Source organism: Schistocerca americana, chromosome 3, assembly GCF_021461395.2.
Source record: "Schistocerca americana isolate TAMUIC-IGC-003095 chromosome 3, iqSchAmer2.1, whole genome shotgun sequence".
Classification (NCBI taxonomy): Eukaryota; Metazoa; Arthropoda; class Insecta; order Orthoptera; family Acrididae; genus Schistocerca; species Schistocerca americana.
The window spans coordinates 937,911,095-937,932,958 of NC_060121.1; the positions used below are offsets into that span (position 1 = coordinate 937,911,095).

The 21,864-nt window shown below is 38.6% G+C and overlaps 1 protein-coding gene across 2 annotated transcripts in view; it reads right to left on the reverse strand.

Moving 5' to 3' along the window:
- The window catches only part of LOC124605656 (dynein heavy chain, cytoplasmic), a 232,432-nt gene that overhangs the window by 37,216 nt on the left and 173,352 nt on the right, over positions 1 to 21,864 (reverse strand). For both annotated transcript variants that reach the window (XM_047137483.1, XM_047137482.1), the window contains 10 exons: positions 20,065 to 20,182; positions 19,737 to 19,952; positions 15,706 to 15,861; positions 13,366 to 13,539; positions 5,667 to 5,831; positions 4,746 to 5,043; positions 4,309 to 4,520; positions 4,054 to 4,230; positions 1,689 to 1,912; positions 1,375 to 1,537 (listed from right to left, as the gene is read on the reverse strand). In XM_047137483.1, coding sequence (XP_046993439.1) covers positions 1,375 to 1,537; positions 1,689 to 1,912; positions 4,054 to 4,230; positions 4,309 to 4,520; positions 4,746 to 5,043; positions 5,667 to 5,831; positions 13,366 to 13,539; positions 15,706 to 15,861; positions 19,737 to 19,952; positions 20,065 to 20,182 — 1,903 coding nt within the window. The remainder of the gene's footprint in view (positions 1 to 1,374; positions 1,538 to 1,688; positions 1,913 to 4,053; positions 4,231 to 4,308; positions 4,521 to 4,745; positions 5,044 to 5,666; positions 5,832 to 13,365; positions 13,540 to 15,705; positions 15,862 to 19,736; positions 19,953 to 20,064; positions 20,183 to 21,864) is intronic.

The following is a 21,864-nucleotide window of genomic DNA, read 5'->3' on the forward strand; positions in this document are numbered from 1 at the left end:
AACACAATCTAGCGGCATGGCATAATAGGTCCACTACAGAAAGTAACAGAGATAACTGTGAAAACAAGATAATTAAGGTAAAGTTTTCACGTATATCAAATGGCTCTGAGCACTATGGGACTCAAACTGCTGTGGTCATGAGTCCCTTAGAACTTAGAACTACTGAAACCTAACTAACCTAAGGAAATCACACACACACCCATGCCCGAGGCAGGATTCGAACCTGCGACCATAGCAGCAGCGCGGCTCCGGACTGGGACGCCTAGAACCGCACGGCCACCGCGGCCGGCTCACGTATATCAACAGGGTGACAAACAGTATATGGAGTGGAACACATTGTAACCAAACCCATTACACTACAGTTTCCACTTGGCTGACAAATTAAACTATGCAAAAAAAATCATCTGCCACAGCTGGGAATGATATCAAGATTGGTGCCCGAAGAGCAAGAGCAAGAGCAAGAGGAGGAAGAGGAGGAGGAGAAAAATTCTGTACCTAAAGGAGAAAAAACCTTTTTACACTGAACTAACACAGTATCCAGGGTCTGAGGCACACTTAACTTATTTAAATTTTTTATAGCCTGTTTTTTTAGGCTACTGGGCACTAACATAACCTACACTTTCCTATTTCTTTCTCTTTTTTTCAAATTTTTTAACAACGAAGTTTTCAAGAACACTTTTTTAGTTAGAGCCAACTATTTAAGATTTAATTTCATCATCATGTATAAAACATAAAATGTTTTCTTCTTTCTTTACCAATATGTTATCCATAACCTGTTGTCTGCTTACTCTGGAATTGTATATTTTGCCTTTCATCATGGCCACTTAGCTCTGTTTTAAGGACACGGAACTTGGCACCTACTACTTTTCATGAAAATGTTCAGACAAAAGAAGTCATTACAAAAATAATATTCCAAGGCGACAGAGTTTTCATGGGTTTTATAATTATGGGCTCCCGAATTTTTTACATTTTATTTTGAAAAAAATCAAAAACTGTTATAAAGACAATGTTTTCAACGAGTTTCTCAGAACTTAAAATTTTGGCTCAGTTTTTGTTTTCAGTCTACACATATCCAAGAACACTTCTTAATTATCAGCAGTGACACAGGCTGTGAGAGAGAAAGAAAAACCATAGAGTTATACTTGTAAAAGTAACCAAAATAGAATAGTCACACCAATCACAGTGAGGGAGGGGCAGAGGAGAGCAAGAGGGACCAGGGATGGTGGGAGGGGAGGGGAGGGGAGGGGAGGGGCAGAGGAGAGCAAGAGGGACCAGGGATTGTGGGAGGGGAGGGGAGGGGAGGGGAGCACACAGAAAAGGGAGAGGTATAGAGTAGCACAGAAATGTTTTACTGTAAAAAAATGTTCGACTTGCCTGTATTATCAGCAGCTGATACATAGCAGCTGTTACAGCATTAACTGGCTTCTCCTCTTGCCACAACTGCGGAACACACTGTTCAGGTGTGCTCTGTTGCAACCATGATGCAAATTCAGGCAGAGATTCTATTTTTTCAATCAAATTCTTGAAGGATGGTAACCTAAAAAAAGGAAGTCTCTGTAGATACATTTCACTAGAATACTTTTTCTGTACAGGCAGAATTGCACGTTCACACGAAACATTTATTTGTATAAATTAAAGTTTCAGTGCAATGCCAATACAAAAGGTAGGTCTTCATATGCAGTTCTTACCTTAAGGATAAGCGGAAAAGTGCCTCTAGCTGCTCAGAATTCAGTCCTTCAACAACAGGAGTCTTTGTAGTAATGACACCCTCTTTACCCCTAAGGAAGAAAGTAAATTCTTGATCCAGACTTGGTTGATTCGGGACACCTTTCAGGAATATGCGGCACAGCAATAAGGCAAACGAAATGCGATCATTGTGCAGCATACCACGAGCAACACGTTCGTAACAGACCTGAAAATAAATATTTGATCATTTCAAACAATTATTTTTGGAATTAATAAACTTGTTCTCATAAGCACATCAGAGCACCAACAGAAGGTTGCTAATTTAACTACATGAGGAAGGACAAAAGTTCAGATAAACTGAACAAAATTATAAAGTTGTTTCTATTTAAATCTCTAACTTATGTAAACTGCACTACACATGACTCTCCTCTACAGTTGCACAGGTAGAATTTATTATTATTATTATTATTATTATTTATTTCTTGTCTCAGACGTTATGTCTGGTTAAAAATGGAAGGTGACGCGGACCTTGATCAAGCGTGACTTCCTTTTAACTGTACGGTATATGTTAGGAACTTTCGGGTAATTGAACAAGTGTCAATAATTACAGATTTCTGTAGTTGTATATATAAGTTTGGATGTAGCTGTATTGCATTGATGTACTGGTGGATATTGTGTGGTATGACTCCTGTAGTTGATAGTATAATCAGTATAATGTCAACTTTATCCTGATGCCACATGTCCTTGACTTCCTCAGCCAGTTGGATGTATTTTTCAATTTTTACTCCTGGTTTCTTTTGTATATTTGTTGTATTGGATATGGATATTTCGATTAGTTGTGTTAATTTCTTCTTTTCATTGGTGAGTATGATGTCAGGTTTGTTATGTGGTGGTGTTTTATCTGTTATAATGGTTCTGTTCCAGTATAATTTGTATTCATCGTTCTCCAGTACATTTTGTGGTGCATTATTGTATGTGGGAACATGTTGTTTTATAAGTTTATGTTGTAAGGCAAGCTGTTGATGTATTATTTTTACTACATTGTCATGTCTTCTGGAGTATTCTGTATTTGCTAGTATTGTACATCCACTTGTGATATGATCTACTGTTTCTATTTGTTGTTTGCAAAGTCTGCATTTATCTGTTGTGGTATTGGGATCTTTAATAATATGCTTGCTGTAGTATCTGGTGTTTATTGTTTGATCCTGTATTGCAATCATGAATCCTTCTGCCTCACTATATATATTATTATTATTATTATTTTACAAAATTTGATTGAAAGTGTTTTTACAAAGTTCAAAATAACTTCTTGTGTCTCCTGCTTCAAATGAAAGGTCATTTTTGTTCAGAAACTAGAACAGGAAATGCTTCATGAGACAATAGGCTCAAAGCAGAGGACTGCAGTCAGTCAGTTTTCCATTTTGGCTTGCACACCCTTTTGAATGAATGTCAGCAGGCTTTGTTGTTAAAGTTTTTTGTCACACTGTTTACTTAGCAAGAGACAGTAATAATGAATGGGCTTTTGTAATGTATGGTAGGGCCATGGCATGTCTGTCATAGATTTTCAATAGTTAATGTAACACACACACACACACACACACACACACACACACACACACACATATTTCCAATTCGGAATTGGTTTTGTGAGTAAAGAATTTATTACTCATTGTGAAATCAGCTATGCCTAAAAAAGGTGAATTTTTTATATCAGTGATTGTATCTCTACTAATGTGTGCTGTGTTGGTTTACTAAGTAACAAGCTTTATGTGATAAGAAACTCCTACATTACTGGACAAGACACAGTAGGAAGTGCCTCCAATGGTCAAACATTTTTTTAGAACCACTTTGATGCAATTTTGTTCTGCGTGTTGCTAGTTGTGTAATGAGAAATACTGTGCCAGAAAGCTATCACAAAACTGTGATTGCATGTATGTGACCTCATTTATAGAACATAGGTCAATGGATTTGATTTGGATTGTTATTCAGATATTCAGACAGTCCCTTGATATTCCCAAGCGTCACAACAGTCCAGTTGCTGTGCCATACAGTAATAGCCTGGGGGCTGGAAACATCACAAAGTGAGTGAAAAACATTACTGGTTACTGTGCATACTTTACATTGCGTTTGTGGGACCTATTTCTGTAGAGACAATTACTCCTTGGAGCACAATTCATTATGTGGCAACACTGGGGGTTTAAGCACAAGAACAAAACAAGCTGGGTACTCCCCTCCGAGCCTGTTAGTGCTGCTTACAGTACTGTGACAGGGCATAAATTACAAGAACTGCACGAGACTGATGGAAGGGAATACACCTCTAGATCAAAAAATTCTGAAGCTGAATCATCACAGCAATGTAATACTTACACCAAACAAGTCCTTTGTAATTATGCCCAGTCGATCCCTGTAGTCCGTGAGAGATGCCAATTTTGGATTATTGTGTAAAACTGAACTAAATATGTCCAAAAAGAACTTCAGAGAATACTGATACAAGAAATGTATCTGGTTCAGGCTATCCATTGTGAAGTATATGTTGCTGCAAGCCTACAACAGAATGAGTCAATTCATCAGTAACAAAAAGGCTCAAAAATTACCTGTTAAGTATTCAGTTATTAGCATTACCTGTGAAAGAGGCATATACTGCTGAGACACAGTCTCAATTTCACCTATAACTTTGTCTGTCTCCTCCACTTTTTTGCTGATGTCTGCAGCTTCTTGTTTCAACGTTTCCAGTGTTGTTATTACACTGTCATCATCCAGAATCTTTCCTTTAGCATCATTCAGAGCTTGAAGCAGAGATTTCTCCAACTGCCTCAATCTGAGATGGAACTCACCTATTGCATGAGAGGTAATCATTTTCTAAAATCCTCTATTTCATTATTGTAAACTGTATAAAAAATATTGCCAACATTTAGGCCTCTTCGCGCGCACACACACACACACACACACACACACACACACACACACACACACACACACACACACACACACACAGAGAGAGAGAGAGAGAGAGAGAGAGAGAGAGAGAGAGAGAGAGAGAGAGAGGGAGCACAACATACCCTGTAGTTTCAGCAAGTCAGACCTCTTTTCGTCAATGTCTGGACGTTCTGCTTTTAGGACCTGATTCAAGCATTGGCTCTGAAGTGAACTTCGAGTGACTGTGAAATTCACAAAAGTCACCCTTGAGCATATGTCTGGTGGAAATTCAACAGTTGGATCTCTTGTAGACAGGAAAATAACAAAAGAAGGCGATAAATCAATGTCCTGATCACCAAGGGTAATCAAAACACGACCTCCAGTACGTCGTAATTCCCTGTTTAGGACAGGATTCAGGATTGGGTCATAATTCTCCACATCCTATACATAAAAAAAAGAGAAAGAGAATTATAAATCTGTACATATTTACAAAATTTATTCTGCTAAAAATGTAGGTACCAACAGATGTAGGTACCAACAGATGTAGGTACCAACAGATGTAGGTACCAACAGATGTAGGTACCAACAGAAACTTCAAGTAAAGTAAGATTGTGCCACATTTATTGTGTGTCTACTCTAAGTATTTGAAATGTCTTGTGGTCCTGCTCTCCACAAAAAGAAACTGGATACCATAATATGTTGCATTGTTCACACACTTTCAAATAGTTTATACTTTGTCAATTACCATTACAATAATACCCATACATTGTGCTAGATCTAGCAACAACTTGAATTATAGATAGAAGTTTTTCACAGTGAAAATTTGTGGCAAATCACATAGTTGACAAATTAATTCTCAAACATCGCAGCACATTTCATATTACCTATGAAAAAATTACGCCAAATTTTGAATGTAATATTATTCTAATCACCATAAATTACAGGGAGAAACAACTTTCAAAATCCCATTTATGAATAAATTACTCCAAGAAACACAACAGGTAGTACTTTAAAAATTTCTACAACACTCGACAACAGTGAAATAATTGAAGGTGTATTCTTACCTGAACTAATAAGGGGTTTCCAAATCGCAAAGCGGACTCTAAATTCTTGCGGAAAGAGTCATCAAGGAAACTTGTCTTAGTGATTTTTTTATCCTGGAATTCATTCAGTATAAATTCTGTTGCTTGTCCAGATGGATCAATGATCAGAGGGTATCTATTGAAACGCTGCAAGATTAAATTAAAATGGTACTGTTATGCAGAAGTATGCCAGCAACTAACACACTATTTAGATTAGATTAGATTAGATTTACTTTCATTCCAATTGATCCGTAGTGAGGAGGTCCTCCAGGATGTGGAACATGTCAGAAAAACAACAATACATGACAAATATTTAAACTAAAACAAATAAGCTAATGTACCATTCCACAGGTCCCAAGTGGAATGATCGTCATTTTTTAATGAACACTAAGAGTCATTTTACAAATACTATTGCACTGAATTTAAAATAAAAAAGTTTTATATTTATTTATAAGGTAAGAAACATGTAATACAACTACTGTAATACTTATTTACAATGAACACATTACTGCACTGAAATGGTGCAGAAGTTAGATTATACTTACACACACACACACACACACACACACACACACACACACACACACACACAAATTTTCAGTGAACACATTACTGCACTGAAATTGTGCAGAAGTTATGTTGTACTTATATACAAATCAGTTGGTTTTCCTCAGAAATTCATCAATGGAGTAGAAGGAGTTGGCCACCAATAAATCCTTTAGGCTTCTCTTAAACTGAATTTCATTGGTTGTTAAGCTTTTTATGGCTGCTGGCAAGTTATTGAAAATGTGTGTTCCTGAATAATGCACACCTTTTTGTGCAAGACTAAGTGACTTTAAATCCTTGTGAAGATTATTCTTATTCTAGTATTGATTCCATGAACTGAGCTGTTGGTTTGAAAAAGTGATATATTTTTAATGACAAATTTCATTAAGGAATAAATATATTGGGAAGCTGTAGTTAGTATCCCTAGTTCCCTAAACAGGCTTCTGCAGGATGTTCTTGAGTTCACACCACATATAATTCTTACTGCACGTTTTTGTGCCCGGAAAACTTTAGCTTGGCTTGATGAATTACCCCAGAAAATAATCCCATATGACATTATGGAATGAAAGTAAGCATAGTATGCCAGCTTTTTCATTTTTATATCCCCTATGTCTGACAAAATTCGCATTGCAAACAGAGATTTGTTAAGACGCTTCAGCAGTTCTGTGGTGTGCTCCTCCCAGTTGAATTTATTATCAAGCTGTAATCCCAAGAATTTAACACCGTCCACTTCTTCTATCTTCTTGTCATCATATGTTAGACATATACTCTTGGGACACCCCTTACAAGTTCTGAACTGCATGTAGTGTGTTTTTTCAAAGTTTAGTGACAAAGAATTGGCTAGGAACCAGTGATTAATGTCTACAAATATTTTATTGGCTGATCTTTCTAAGACTACACTTGATTTGCTATTTATTGCAATGTTTGTATCATCAGCAAACAAAACAAACTTGGCATCTGGTAATGTTACTGATGAAAGGTCATTGATATACACAAGAAAAAGTAAGGGCCCCAAAATGGAACCTTGTGGGACCCCACATGTAATTAGTTCCCAGTTGGATGATGCCTGATAGCTTGATACATGTCTCTTTCCTAATAACACCCTTTGTTTCCTGCCAGAGATATAAGATTTGAACCATTTTGCAGCATTTCCTGTTACACTATAATATTCTAGTTTACTTAAAAGGATATTGTGATTTACACAGTCAAATGCCTTTGACAGATCACAAAATATACCAGTTGCCTGCAATTTTTTGTCTAATGAATTAAGTACATTTTCACTGTAAGTGTAGATAGCCTTCTCAATATCAGAACCTTTTAGAAATCCAAACTGTGACTTTGACAGTATGTTATTTGAGATAAGATGGTTATAAAGACGACTGTACATTACTTTTTCGAAAATTTTTGAGAATGCTGGCAACAGTGAAATTGGACGGAAATTTGATGCTATTTCTTTATCTCCCTTCTTAAACAGTGGGTTAACTTCAGCATATTTCAGCCATTCGGGAAATATTCCACTGATAAACGACTGGTTACACAGATAGCTTAATATGTTACTTAGCTCAGAATCACATTCTTTAATTAACTTTGTTGATATTTCATCATACCCACTAGATGTTTTTGATTTTAAAGATTTTATGATGGACATTATTTCTGTTGGGGTAGTGAGGGTCAAATTCATATTATGGAAGTTACTTGAAATGTCTGGTCTAAGGTAATCCATAGCAGCATCTACCGAACCTGACAACCCCATCTTTTCAGTAACAGTTATAAAATGTTTGTTAAAAAGTTCTGCAACACTATACACATCTGTCACCAATACATCATTTACTCTTAATGCTATTTGTTCCTCTTCATGTCTGGTTCTACCGGTCTCCTCCTTCACTATATCCCATATTGTCTTTATTTTGTTATCTGATATGACTATCTTTTCCTTGTAATATATTTGCTTTGACATCCGTATTACAGTCTTTAATATTTTGCAGTATTTCTTATAATGTGCTATAGCATCAACATTGGAAATGTTTCGGATTGACAGATACAGTTTTCTTTTTGTTTTACAAGATACCCCTATTCCTCGAGTAATCCATGGCTTCTTTGTAGACTTTGCTCTAACCTTGGTAAGTTTTGGGGGAAAGCAGTGTTCAAATAAGGTAAGCACTTTATTAGCAAAAATGTTATATTTTTCATTCATGCCATGAGCACTGTAAACATCAGTCCAGTGAATGTCTCTGAGGAGTGTCCTAAAATAATCAATTTTTGGCTTACTGATTACCCTCTTGAGCTCAGATTTAACAGATTTTATATCCTGTTCAGTATTAACATTTAACAGAAGGAACTGCATGTCATGGTCTGAGAGGCCATTGACTATTGGTTTTGTAATATAATTTTGTTCATTTGACTTTTCTATAAAGATATTATCAATGGCTGTTTGTGAGCAAGTGGTTATCCTAGTGGGGAACTTTACTGTGGGAATTAAGTTGAATGATAGTGTTACTAACTCAAATAGGTTCTTATTGGGAGAGTCTTTAAGGAAATCTACATTGAAATCACCAGCAACCACTATTTCTTTGTTTTTGGTTGTTAAATGGGCCAGTACAGCTTCAAGGTGGTTTACAAACAGATTAAAGTTACCTGCAGGTGCTCGATATACACTTAATATTATGAAAGATTTTTTGTGAAAATCTAATTCTGTTGCACATGCTTCCATATGCTGTTCTAGGCAAAATTTATGAATGTCTATGTTCTTAAATTTATGACAGTTCCTGATGAATGTGGCAACTCCTCCTTTCTCCATTTCTGATCTACAATAGTGAGATGCTAACCTAAACCCTGTAACACTTAAAAGTTCTATACCAGTGGTCACATGATGTTCAGAGAGGCAGATTATGTCAGCTGGGTTTGAAGACTCTAATTCATCTATGCAGATAGTTAATTCATTAATTTTATTTCTCAGTCCTCGAATATTTTGATGCAATAAAGATAGCTGACATTTCACATTGACTGACTTAAAATTGGATGGAGTTAAAATATCTGCTGACAGTTGAAAATTCTTAACCAATGGCTGTTTATGTTGATGTAATAAGCTGGAATTATGTTTTTTGATTTCTTTCTCAAACTGAAGGTTTGTCTCAGTTCTAACCTCTCTTAAAATTTGTTTTCTTTCTGTCCTCCCTACCCTAAAAAAGGGTCTTTTCTGAATCCTATAACCACTGGTATTTTACCACTCATGACAGTGCCTCCCCCCTTTAACTTTCCTGCTATTTCCCCAGCCAATTTACCCTTCCCCTTCCTGTTGAGGTGAAGGCCATGCCTAGTATAATCCCACCTACTGACAGAATCAACATGAACCACACCAATGTGTGACCCCGCACCCGACATGAGCAGCCGTTCCAGCTCCAAATTAACTCTCTTGACAGAAGAGTTCAAATGAGGTCGGTCATGGCGCCCAAGAACAGATACAAACTCAACACTGGTATGCCTCGATGCTGATGCAATCTTCGCCAGGTCACACTCTATGCTGTACCCAGGATCTCTGTCAATACTGTTACCTGCCCCACCCACTATAACCACGGTGTCTTCCTTAGTGAAATCTTTGCAAAGTGATCCTAAATCCTCTGTCACCTGCTCCAGACCAGCACTAGGTTTAAAAAAATTGGTGACCTGGTATTCTGATCCTAGTTCATCCTGCAAGAGTTGGCCAACACCTCTTCCATGGGAACTACCTAACAACAACACTTTCTTTCTCTTTACTGATTTCCCTACATTCTTACTTTTCAATTTGCTGCTGAAAGTTTGTTGTGCCCTGTCTACACCTGTAACTGCTTGAGGCTCACCAGCTTCTAACTGAAGCAACAGGTCAAATCTATTTTCCACATTCACCATAAAGCTGTCAGACAAAGTTCTAGGCCTGTTCCTCCTGTTGCCTGTTGCCACTTCCCACCTCTCTTTACCCTTCTCCCTCCTTAACCTGTCAAGATCTCCCCTGGCCTTGTCTAACTCAGCCTGAAGGGCAGCAATTTTCCCCTCCTGTTCCAGTATCTTCCTATCTCTACTACAAATCCTACAAAACCACTGATGAGTCTCATTTACTTCCCCTATTCCCACGCCACTACAGTCACCCACATGGAAAAAACTACAGCACCCATCACACCAAAGCCCCGACCTAACAATTCTACGGCAAGTCAAGCACTTTTCACTCATGATAAACGTAATAATTTATTAAGAATAAGTCAGTTAAATTACAGATAAACACGAAAATATGGTTACACAAATTTGGCCTATACGCAACTGTGTGTAAACAAAAACAAAAGTGCAAAGTTTCTGAAACAACAAGTTAAACTTTACGCTACTTTCCGGAAATGCTAGTTAAATAATGAAGAGGTACACTAAGTTAAATTGCTGGAGAGAGCAAGGAACAACTAAACGAAATTCTATAGATTTGCTGCAGCAGAACGTAAACAGAAAATACGACTGTACGGTCTTTTCGCGTTTTCTGCTATATTACGTAATGAGAAATGAAACCTTTAATGGTACACTTAAACGGCACACTAATACACTTATTTACCACGTAATCAGTACTAATCTATGTGTTTTATAATCTAAAATAACTTATCTTTACGAGAACACCAAACCTCGCGCTAGTCGCTTGAAAATGTCGCTTGAAAATGTACACAGTATCACAGTGGCGTAACAGCTCCCAGCACAATTTATCAAAATAATGAAAAAATACTCGGCAACATCCATTCTAAGATGAAACCTTAGGCTATATGAATACAGTGGAACTGCAATTTTACATTCTCAGATTTTACATTTTTCACAATTCTACACCATAAATTCATAGCCCCTGTGAAAAACCCATAAGATCTATGTTAAAAATTCCCAATTTTACATTTCTTCCCAGTAATGTTTGCCTCAATCTTACTCGACATCTAACTTGGCTTTGTCTCATTTTCTTCCTATTGACATTTGATGTGACTAAATGAGTTATAAGTGGCACAAAAGACAAATGGTTCGCAACAGGAGTAACACCAGAGTTAAGGATGTATTTTAGGCCATTGTAGAGAGAGGAGATGTGTGAGAGGAAATACTAATGTAAGTCATGATCGATGCTGCCAACACAACTTGCAACATTTAGCTTCACCACGCTATTATGATACAACTACTACTAGGTTGCAGCAGTACCGAAAAAACAAGACAGTCGATACGAAGTGTTCTGGACTGAGCCAATGTGTGAAGAAGGGGTCCAGCCACCACCTTTTCTTGTGCCACCTATAACTCAGTCTCGTCTTTTTGCATGTATTTCCGATGTACTGTACTCAGCAACAATATCAATCATCAATATATAATGCTGAGTCTCAAAGAATATGCTGGGTCACAATTTTGGAAACATCGCCCTTTTCTGGCTAGTGAATTCTTGTTGGCTGGTGACTTGTTAAGTCGCCCAATAGCAAGTGCAGCCACCACACCAAACTAATACACACAAAACAAGCTCACCTACTGGATGAGAGGAGTGGCCCTTCAAGGACTGGAGTGCAGGTAGGGGGTGAAAACACTTTGTGAAGTGCTGAAAATATACTTTTTGTGCAGGTGGTGTGCTATGACAGAGATGTCGTACAGAACTAGAACAAGGGTTTTGCGATAGCACATTTTGAAGATTTTCGTGTTCAAAAGTGACACGATACACTTGCAACAAATACATAGACAACTCCGATATGTGGCTGATATATATACCACACGCACACACTACACACCGCAGATTGTAAAGATTGGCAGCAGTGATAGAGGGCATGAAGTGAAACTGAAGCACCTAAGTTTTCTTTCAAATTTACATTTTATACATTGTACAGAAATTCACTGTACCGATTTCTAATAAGCTTCTAATGTCAACTGGGGAAGTAAACTCATTTTTTCACATCCCTGTTTCTCTCATAAAGCCTAAAACAACACTAACAGTCGTAAGGCAAGCATTAAACAATAACTGCAATGGTGACAAAATTTGTCACTAAGCAGATGTCTGCATTTATGATTATGGTTTAACAACTTCGCTGCGGCAATGTTTTGGGTTTAAATCAACATGTTCATCATTTGCTTTTTTCTGGGAGAGCACAAAAGATGATCTTTCTAAAATGTGTGTTTTGAATGTATAATTTGTTATTGTAACATGTCGGCAAATAGCTTGATTACCTTGTACCCAGATGCCAATTTCAATTTTTTGATGAGCTTTTACTTGCTGTTAGGCAAGCTTTTGAAGGGCATATATTACCTTAGCTGCACTTCATTTAATCAAATGAATTTCAGGGTTGGTCCATCCTCACTTGCACACACACGCACGCACACAAGCAAGCACGCACACCATGAAGACACAAGAACATTTAATACTGTGAGAAGCGTGCGCAAAACTTCCATTTAACTACGCATTCCACAACAACAGATCGATCATGAATAAGATTTATGGGGCACTTGACTAACTACTTAACTAGCAAATATGTAAACTCTTTGTGGCTCAAGAACACATTTTACCAAATTCAAAAAGAATTGTGGGATTCATGGATGACAACAAAAGGTGCAGCTATCACCACCGCCACCACCACCACCACAGATGGTAAATACTGCAAAATTCTTTAGCAATATGTATACTTCGATAGAGGAATTACATGCAACACGATTTTAAAGAACAGTAAAATACTATTAAATTAGCAACAAGCAACCTTTCTGGACAGGACTACCAGGCTCTGCCACTTTCAACTGCTTGGTTCTTATTATTTGTGAGTGCACAGTATGTTGCGCATAACCTTACCAAACTGCTACACAATGACGTAACTAAATTCTCAAATTTGCCAATATTTAATTTGTGAACCACAGTGGGGCACAGCATGTATGTTCCAAAGCAAATCACAGGGGTACACTTTGAAGGAGGAATATTAGTGTTCATCATCCACTAATGACTAGTTATTTAGAGAGCACACTTGTTCTGAACAATGACAGAAGCACCTCTAAAACAGCCTCTATTTGGAAATTGGAGAAACAACTGGGTACACTAACTAATATTTTATACACAACCCATTATTAAAAAAACTCATTGTGCAAGAAAAGTTGTTAGAAGAATGAGCAATAGCAATTTATGAAATTTTACCTTAAGCATGATCGCATTCTCAGTACAGAGATCATCTGAAGGCAATGCATTAGCCTGCCAACGAAGCCTCTCATCTGGATTTGACAGATACTCAGTCCGTGCGATGTCTGGCCGGAACTGCAAGCCTGCTTGCTGCAGGTGCTGACACCATGTCGCAAACAAGTTCTGGCGATACTGTACAACAAACATATCAGTTTTTAATTAAGGTTGGTAATAACTAGGTCCACCACAAAGTTACAAGTCTTGGTATAAAAAATATTCACAATTTGTTCGGAACTAAATGAACATTATTGATAAACAATGTACTGGTGTAAATAAAGGAAACCTATTTTTTTCTGCCAGGAGAAACTGATTTACAAACCAAGTTGTTATACAATTCAATAAACTTAGAAACTAGTTACACTATGAAATCCATCTCTAGAAAGTAATACGATTGTTTGAACAGCAAAATGGCCCACTGGGAAAATAAATCCTGCTAAAAAGGTATTGAGCAACTACAACATTTTTTATAATTAATCTATTAAAGAGTTGTTTGCACCATTTCAAGGTTAACATATCTCCAAATACTAGCTGGCTACTAGTGTTCATTGTAGGCAGGTATCACCACAAATGTTTTATGCTCTTCACTCCTATGAGAACTGGCTATCATGACAACTTAAAATATCCTTACAGCTCTGAATTATAATCCTCTTGTGAATCTGGGTGTTGTCCAAGATAAATATTGCCACAAGTGAGAACATCTGCATATTGTCAGTAATGGTGGACTGAAGTTTGTCTCTTGTGTTTGCTACATCAGTACATGTAAACAGTCACTGTTGTGCTAAAAGTCACTCTAAACATTCTTCCTGAGGTAAGTGGACACAACACAATCCTGCTCAACTGATTTGCAGGGCATTTCATACAGGGTATCACACATCACTTCCAAGTAAGGGTACCCCTGAACGATTCAGTTCTTTGGATGTTGTGCACCTATTTCTTTGAGCTCTTTCATACACACCTGGGGACTATTCTTATGTTTACCACCTCACGGCACTTTACATACACTGGAACATTTATTACAGCTTACAGGCTAACCAAGGATACTAGTCTTCTCTCTGTTCAACATCACCTGTCTGCACAACTGCAATTCATTGAACAAATGTTGTGTGCTACTTGCTTTCATTGCTTTGAATCATCCATTAATATACATTTGTTCAATACATTAGAACAAAACACCTATGGCATTCATCATTTCATTACAAAAAATTAGAATCTAGATTGAAAAAGCCAACAAAAATCCTTTTTGTTATACACATTGACTTCTTGCCCTTAATTGTTAACGAACATCACACACATTTATGAAGTATCATATCATTTTCCGGAGTGCGAGCATAACAATAAACATTATTTGCAAAATAAATAAATATAGAATTTTTTTTACTAAGTTGCTCTTGTTAACCTAAGTTTCCATATGTGAGGTTTGAAGAAAGGAAAATGTTAGATAAAGTCTCTAAACTGACAGGTAAAAGCAACATAGGGCAAGTGTCAGGTACTAAAAGCTTGATAATCAGTTTTCATATCTAACAGTTGTATCCAATAATTTAATTTCTTAGAATTCTCTTATGAGTGCATACACTATTGTTTGTTTCAGCTAGGAATTTTACTTCACAAAGTTAAGAACTGGCCAGCCACTTTTGTCTCCTTTTAATTTTAAACAAATCTGGGATCATCATCATCATCATCGAGATAATGGTAGCATATATGTGAGGAAGACCCATAGAAAGAGACTAAAAAGAAAGTGTATGTGGTAGAGAACAAAGTACTGAAAATAATGCTTATAGAAGGAAAAGAAAGATACACAATTTAACGTTCCATCAATACAATTTAACGTTCCATCAACAGCACAGTCACTGGAGACAAGAGTACGAGATTGAGTTACAAAATAATAGCAAAGGAAACTGGCTATGCCCTTTTCAAAGGAATGATCCTGGCATTTGCCTGGAGTGATATGGGGATCATGGAAAACCTAAGTCTGGATGGCCAGATGAGGATTTGAACAATCATCCTCCCAAATGTGAATTCAGTATGGTAACCACTGCACCATCTCACTCGGTAATATACACAGAATGGTTAGGAGATGTGGGATGAAAGAGACACTACTGCTTAATAATTGACAGTACCACAAACACAGTAAGCAGCACATTGACTGCATCTGCAGGATGCAAGTAGATACAAGAAATTCTACTACGGTAATATGCTCAGTGTTACTTCTGCCAAATAGTATGTAATTATGTACTATACTACATTCATAATTAAGAATTGAACTATCTATTATAAAAGTATTTTACAGACAGTACTCACATGCTGGTCAAAGTAGCCGGCGTATGCCAAAAATGCTGATGAAAGGAGAACGTCTCCAATAATGGTAGACATTTGTGATCTGAAAGTTTCACTGGTAGCTTCCCAACGTTCTCTCTCAATGGCAAGTGATTTTAGCAAAGCAATTGATCGATCAACCTGTTGATAGTTACATTTGTCAAATTTACTCTCTATCAGCATGATACTTCAAAGCACTACTTACTTTAATCAAATACACCAAGCGCTTGGTTAACATACTTTACAGTACAACGGCCAAAGAGATTATCAGTATTACAAATTTTGTTCAAGCTCTCATACTGAAATATTTAATTTATTTTTGAAAGTAGAATCTTAGGTTGTAATTTAATTGGTTAGGTAAAAAAAAATCATCTCACCAAGCAGCGACAGGAAATGCACATATGAAGGTCTCCAAATTTGCGAACTTCTGGAGCCAGTGGCTCCTCCTCCTCCTCCTCCTCCTCCTCCTCCTCCTGGCAACAGGCTTGAAGAGGACAGAAGAGGGGTTAAGGAAAAGGATTGGTGGGGTTTAGGAGATGGGGAAAGTTCGGGGAAGTTGCCCAAGACACTGGACAGGATGACAGGAAAGTGTGTTTCCTTCTCATCCTGTCTGGTAAGTCTCCCTTGGCCAAGGGTCCTGGGTGACTTTCCCAAACTCTCTTCCATTTCCTATGCCTCGACAGTCATTTTCTTTTACACCCTTCTTTCCTCTTCAACCCTTCGGCCAGAAAGAGTCATTAGCTCCCAAAGCTCGCCCATCACTCACCTCCAGGAGACAAAATGTATAGCACCACTGGGTGCACATGTGAAGTAAAAGGTACACACCTGGTTTTTGGAATCAATAGTTCCTTTGTCAGGGAGGACAGAGCGATATGCCGGGGAAAGTTAAAAAAAAAAGGGGGGGGGGCAGGTCACTCAGTCCCTGGGACAAGATACACACCCCTGCAGTGATCGAACACTCAGGTGCGAGCGTGTGTGAGAGACTGGTCCTTTTTTTTTTATTTTTTTCAACTCTCCCCCACCATAGCCCTCGCCCCTCAACTAAGGAACTATTACTTCCAAAAGCTATGTAGTGTGCGCCTTTTACTTTTATACATGTGCTATACATTTCGCCTCCTGACAGTAAGTATTGACTGGCAATTCACTCTCATAATTTATTAGTTCTCTCAATTGAATTTTCCTTTAATACAATATATCAAAACAGGAAAATCCAGAATGGAATGTAACAATTTGTGAAAAAGGACAGTTGTTACTCACAATATATGCGAGTCACAGATAGGCACAACAAAAAGACTGTCAGAAAATGAGCTTTTGGCCTTCACACGCACGCACGCACACACACACACACACGCACACACACACACACACACACACACACACACACACACACACTGCTGCAATCTCTGGCTGCTGAGGCCATGCTGCAAGCAACTGCACATGATGGGAGATGCAACTGGATGGTGGGGTAAGGAGGAGGCTGGGGCAAGATAGCAAGGCATGGGTGGGGGTCTGTAAAGTGCTGCTAGTGGGAGCATACAGGGATGTGGTGAGAAGGGGTAGGACAGCTGGGTGCAATCAGGAGGTTAGACCGGGGGGGAAGGAGCAGTAAAAAGACTGTGGGTGCCTTGCTGGAATAGAGGACTGTGTAGTGCTGGAATGCAAACAGGGAAGGGGCTAGAGGATGAGGATAAAGACTAACGAAGGTTGAGACCAGGAGGATCACGGGAACATATGCTATATTGCAGGAAGAGTTGCCACTTACACAGTTCAGAAAAGCTGATGTTTATGGGAAGGTTCCAGATGGCACAGGCTGTGAAGTAGTCACTGAAATGAAGAACATTCTGTTGGGTGGCACGCTCAGCAATGGGGCGGTCCAGCTATTTCTTGGCCATAGCTTGTCAGTCGTTATTCATGCAGACAGACAACTTGTTAGTTGTCATGCCCACATAGAATGTAACACAGTGGTTGCAGCTTAGTTTGTAAATCACATGACTAGTTTCATAGGTAGCCTTGCCTTTGATGGGATGGATGGTGATTGTGATCAGACTGAAGGAGGGGGAGTTGGGAGGATGTATGGAACAGATTGTGTGTCTTAGGACTATTACAGGGATATAAGCCATGACGCAAGGGGTTGGGAGCAGGAGTTATGTAGGGATGGATGAGGATATTGTGGAGGTTCAGTGAGTGGCAGAATATCATTGTGGGGAGGAGTGGGAAGGACGTACCTTATTTCAGGGCATGACGAGAGGTAGTGAGAACCCTGATGAAGAATGTGATTCAATTGCTCCAGCCCTGGGTTGTGCCGAGTCATGAGGGGAACGATCCTTTGTGGCCAGACAGTGGGACTTTGTGAGGTGCTGGGTGACTGGAGGGATAAGGCATGGGACACCTGTTTTTGTACAAGGTTGGGAAGGTAATTACAGTCTGTGTAGGACTCTGTGAGATCCTCAATGTATTTTGAAAGGGACTTCTCGTCACTACAGATGCAGTGGCCATGGGTGGCTAAGCTGAATGGAAGGGACTTCTTGGAATGGAATGGGTGGCAGCTGTCTAAGTGGAGGTATTCCTGGTGGTTGGTAAGTTTGTAATGGAGGGGGATACTGATGTAGCCGTCTTTAAGTTGGAGGTTAACATCGAGAAAGGTGGCTCGTTGGGTTGAGTAGGACCAGGTGAAGTGAAGGAGAGAGAAAGTGTTTAGGTCCTGGTGGATTGTGGGGATAAGGTGTCCTCACCCTTGAACTGGATCATGAAGACATCATCAACGAATCTAAACCAGGTGGGAGGTTTGGGATTCTGGATGTTTAGGAAGAATTCTTCTAGATAGCCCATGAATAGGATGGCATAGGACGGTGCCATGTGACTCCCCATAGCCATACCCCAGATTTGTTTGCAGGTAATGCCTTCAAATTGTGGTTGAGGGTATAGTTGATCCTGGTGATTTGGAAGGAGATTGTAAGTCTGGAATCCATCAGGCATTGGGAATGGTTTTGTTCAACAGCAGTAAGGCCATGAGGATTAGAGATGTTAGTGTAAAGGGAGGTGGCATCAGTAGTGGCAAGCAGGACACCATGTGGCAGAGGAATGATGGATTCCAAACCAACCACCGGTACAGTTGAGAACTCTCCCTGCAAGATATTATACATTCCCATAATCCTCCTGACCTCAGCCTTCGTTAGTCTTTATCCTTGCCCTCTAACCCCTTCCCTGTTCCCATTCCAGCACTACACAGTCCTCTATTCCACCAAGGCACCCACAGTCTTTTTGCCTCTCTCCTTTTCTGCAACCCCTCCCCCTTCCCCTCCCCTACCTTCCATCTAACCTCCCAACTGCACCTAGCTGTTCTATCCTCTCTCCACCTCGTCCCTACATGTTTCCACAAACAGCATGTTACTGTCCCCCACCACATGCCCTGCTATCCTGCCCCAGCCTCCTCCTTGCCCCCACCACCAAACTGCATCTCCCATCATGTGCAGCAGCTCTCTGTGTGGCCTCATCAGCCAGAGACTGCAGTCATGTGTTCGCAAGTTGCATTTGCACACGTATGTTCTACCTCTGATGAAGGCCTTCTTGGCCAAAAGCTCATTTTCTGACAGTCTTTTTGTTGTGTCTTTCTGCAACTCAGCATCTCCGCTATATGGTGAGTAACAACTACCCTTTTCATAATATTGTTGCAATATATCACAATACTAATTAATAATACTGCAACAGTAATATATATGTTGTAAAAGTGTGAATTTTGTTGAAAACTATTCAATTGAAATAGTCTCATTTATTCCTACGAGTCTGCAGTACAAGTGGACATCTGAGGTGAGTCAATATTTCCCTTGGTCTAATACATACAAACAAACAAAATTCTGCAGCAAATACAACAATACCACATACTCTGAAGTGTTACCATATTAACAAACTGATTCTCTCATACAAATTTTGAAGCCTAAAGTTTGGCTATACACCACACAATGGTGTTAGGACATTTAAACTGTAAGCAAGCATTCCATTAACATATTAAAAGTTACCTTGGCTTGCACATTCTCCAAGTCAGCTTTTATGGCCTGGGCCTGAGATATCAGCTGTGCATACTCCTCTTTATATGAAGCAATGCTCTGCTCTAATTGTGCTATCAGCTGTGTCACTTCATCTCCTTTCTTCTTGTTCTCATCTGCTTGTTTCTCCAGAGATGAAAGTTCTTCCCTCAGTGGTTCAACTCTCTTCAGCATATCCGCATAATTAATCTGAAATACAAATGAAACTTAATTTTTCTGGTCTGCATTTTGATCAATTCTACAGTAAATCAGCAAGCAAATTAGAAAATTTGCAATTCTTTTGCAAGTCATTTGTACACACCTGCGCAATGGCCCATTTAACCATGGGACCACATGCCATACTGGCACGATTAACTTTTTCAAAATTGTAATCAGGATTGCTCAAGTATTTTGCTTTCATCTTCTCCCTTACATCATCACTGTGAACATGCAATTTATTATTAATATGTACAGAACTTTCAAGTACAAAGTTATTTTATATTATAGTTCTAAACACTTTTATTAATATCAGCTTTTAATCAAAGCAACTTTCACTGTATGTAATCGCATTCTAATTTTGGAGACAACAGGTAGGAATTTATACTAGCATCACATTTATCACGAATACACTCCAATCTCTCTCTCTCTCTCTCTCTCTCTCACACACACACACACACACACACACACACACACACACACACGAATAAAAATGACCCACATATTTCTCATTAATATCTTCATCCCAATCTAAATTTCAATAAAAATTAAACAGGGTTCATGTTTTTAATCTGGAATTTTCACGTTTCACAGTACGAGGCAACATGAGCGGAATGAAATTTCATTTGCTACAAATGCACAGCAAAAATGTGTGTTTCATAAGCAAGAATTATCCGCAAAGCTTTCCCGATTAAGTATCTATTCTTTGGCATAGTTACGTACCGAATTTCATACTTTTGAACTTTTAAGATTTCTTTGAAGGTGTTAAGCATTTTATTTGGTGGGGAAATAGTGCATATGTGTAATTGCCCAGTACTACAATCTATACAACCAGAACTTGAAAGATTCAATTAATTATTCAGGTCTGAAAAATTAATATTTAGCAATCAACGTTAATCATATTTTGGAGATGTATAGGAGTTTATCTGAAGGATCAATGGTGGTGGTGGTGGTTATAACCAAACTTTCACTGCTTCATCTCGTGTAGAGAGAAAACTATTTACCATATGGGTACTCAACTCTATAGGAATGATGTCCAGAATGTGCACTGTGTCATGACTTTTCATTAGGCACCAGTACTTTTATGGAGATGTAGGGCTGAAAGAAAATCATCAGCGTGCAGTCAGTCAACACGGGCCTGAACAAGGTGAATAGGACTTCACATGTAAAGATGTTTTATCAAAACAACAGCAGTTTTACTGCTGCTCTTAATGAGTACCAAAGCATTAAAGGAATCAGAGATCCTCTTTCCCCACCACAGTGTTGAAGAATGTGATTCAGAAGTTCTAATTAACTGGTGATTTGGGAATTGCTCCTAGGAGGGGCTGACAGCCAATTGTGCCACAAATTGTTGAAGTTACTGTTACCAAGGCTGAAATGCTGGATGCAATGTGCGATATTCAAGCACTGCTTGAGCTATGTCATGACAGCTGAACATTCCATGGCCCACCATTCAAATAGTGCTGCAAACAACTGTGAAATAGAATCACTAGTGTGGTTCCACGTTGTTATGGATGCAGATGGTTATCGCACTGAGCAATGTTTGTAACTCTGAACATAAGCATGGTAGGCAATTAACAAGTGTTACACTCTCTTATGGAAATTAAAATGTGCTTCTTGTGACAGTTTCATCATTATTTCTCTTCCATAAATTCTTACAAATATTTCAATGAAGTTTCACTGTCCTATGATCATCTTTTTTCGCGGAGATCCTCTTAAGCAGCCGAAGTTCATATATAACCTCCCCATAATTTAATTAGGGAACAGACAATTCAATAAAAGTAATCAACATCAGGAATTGGTGCAATAGAGGAAGCAAATGAGAAGACTACGTAATATAGACAAGAGTTTAAAATCTTAATTTATGTTTGTATCATGTGTCCGCCTCTGTTGAAAAAGAAAGCAC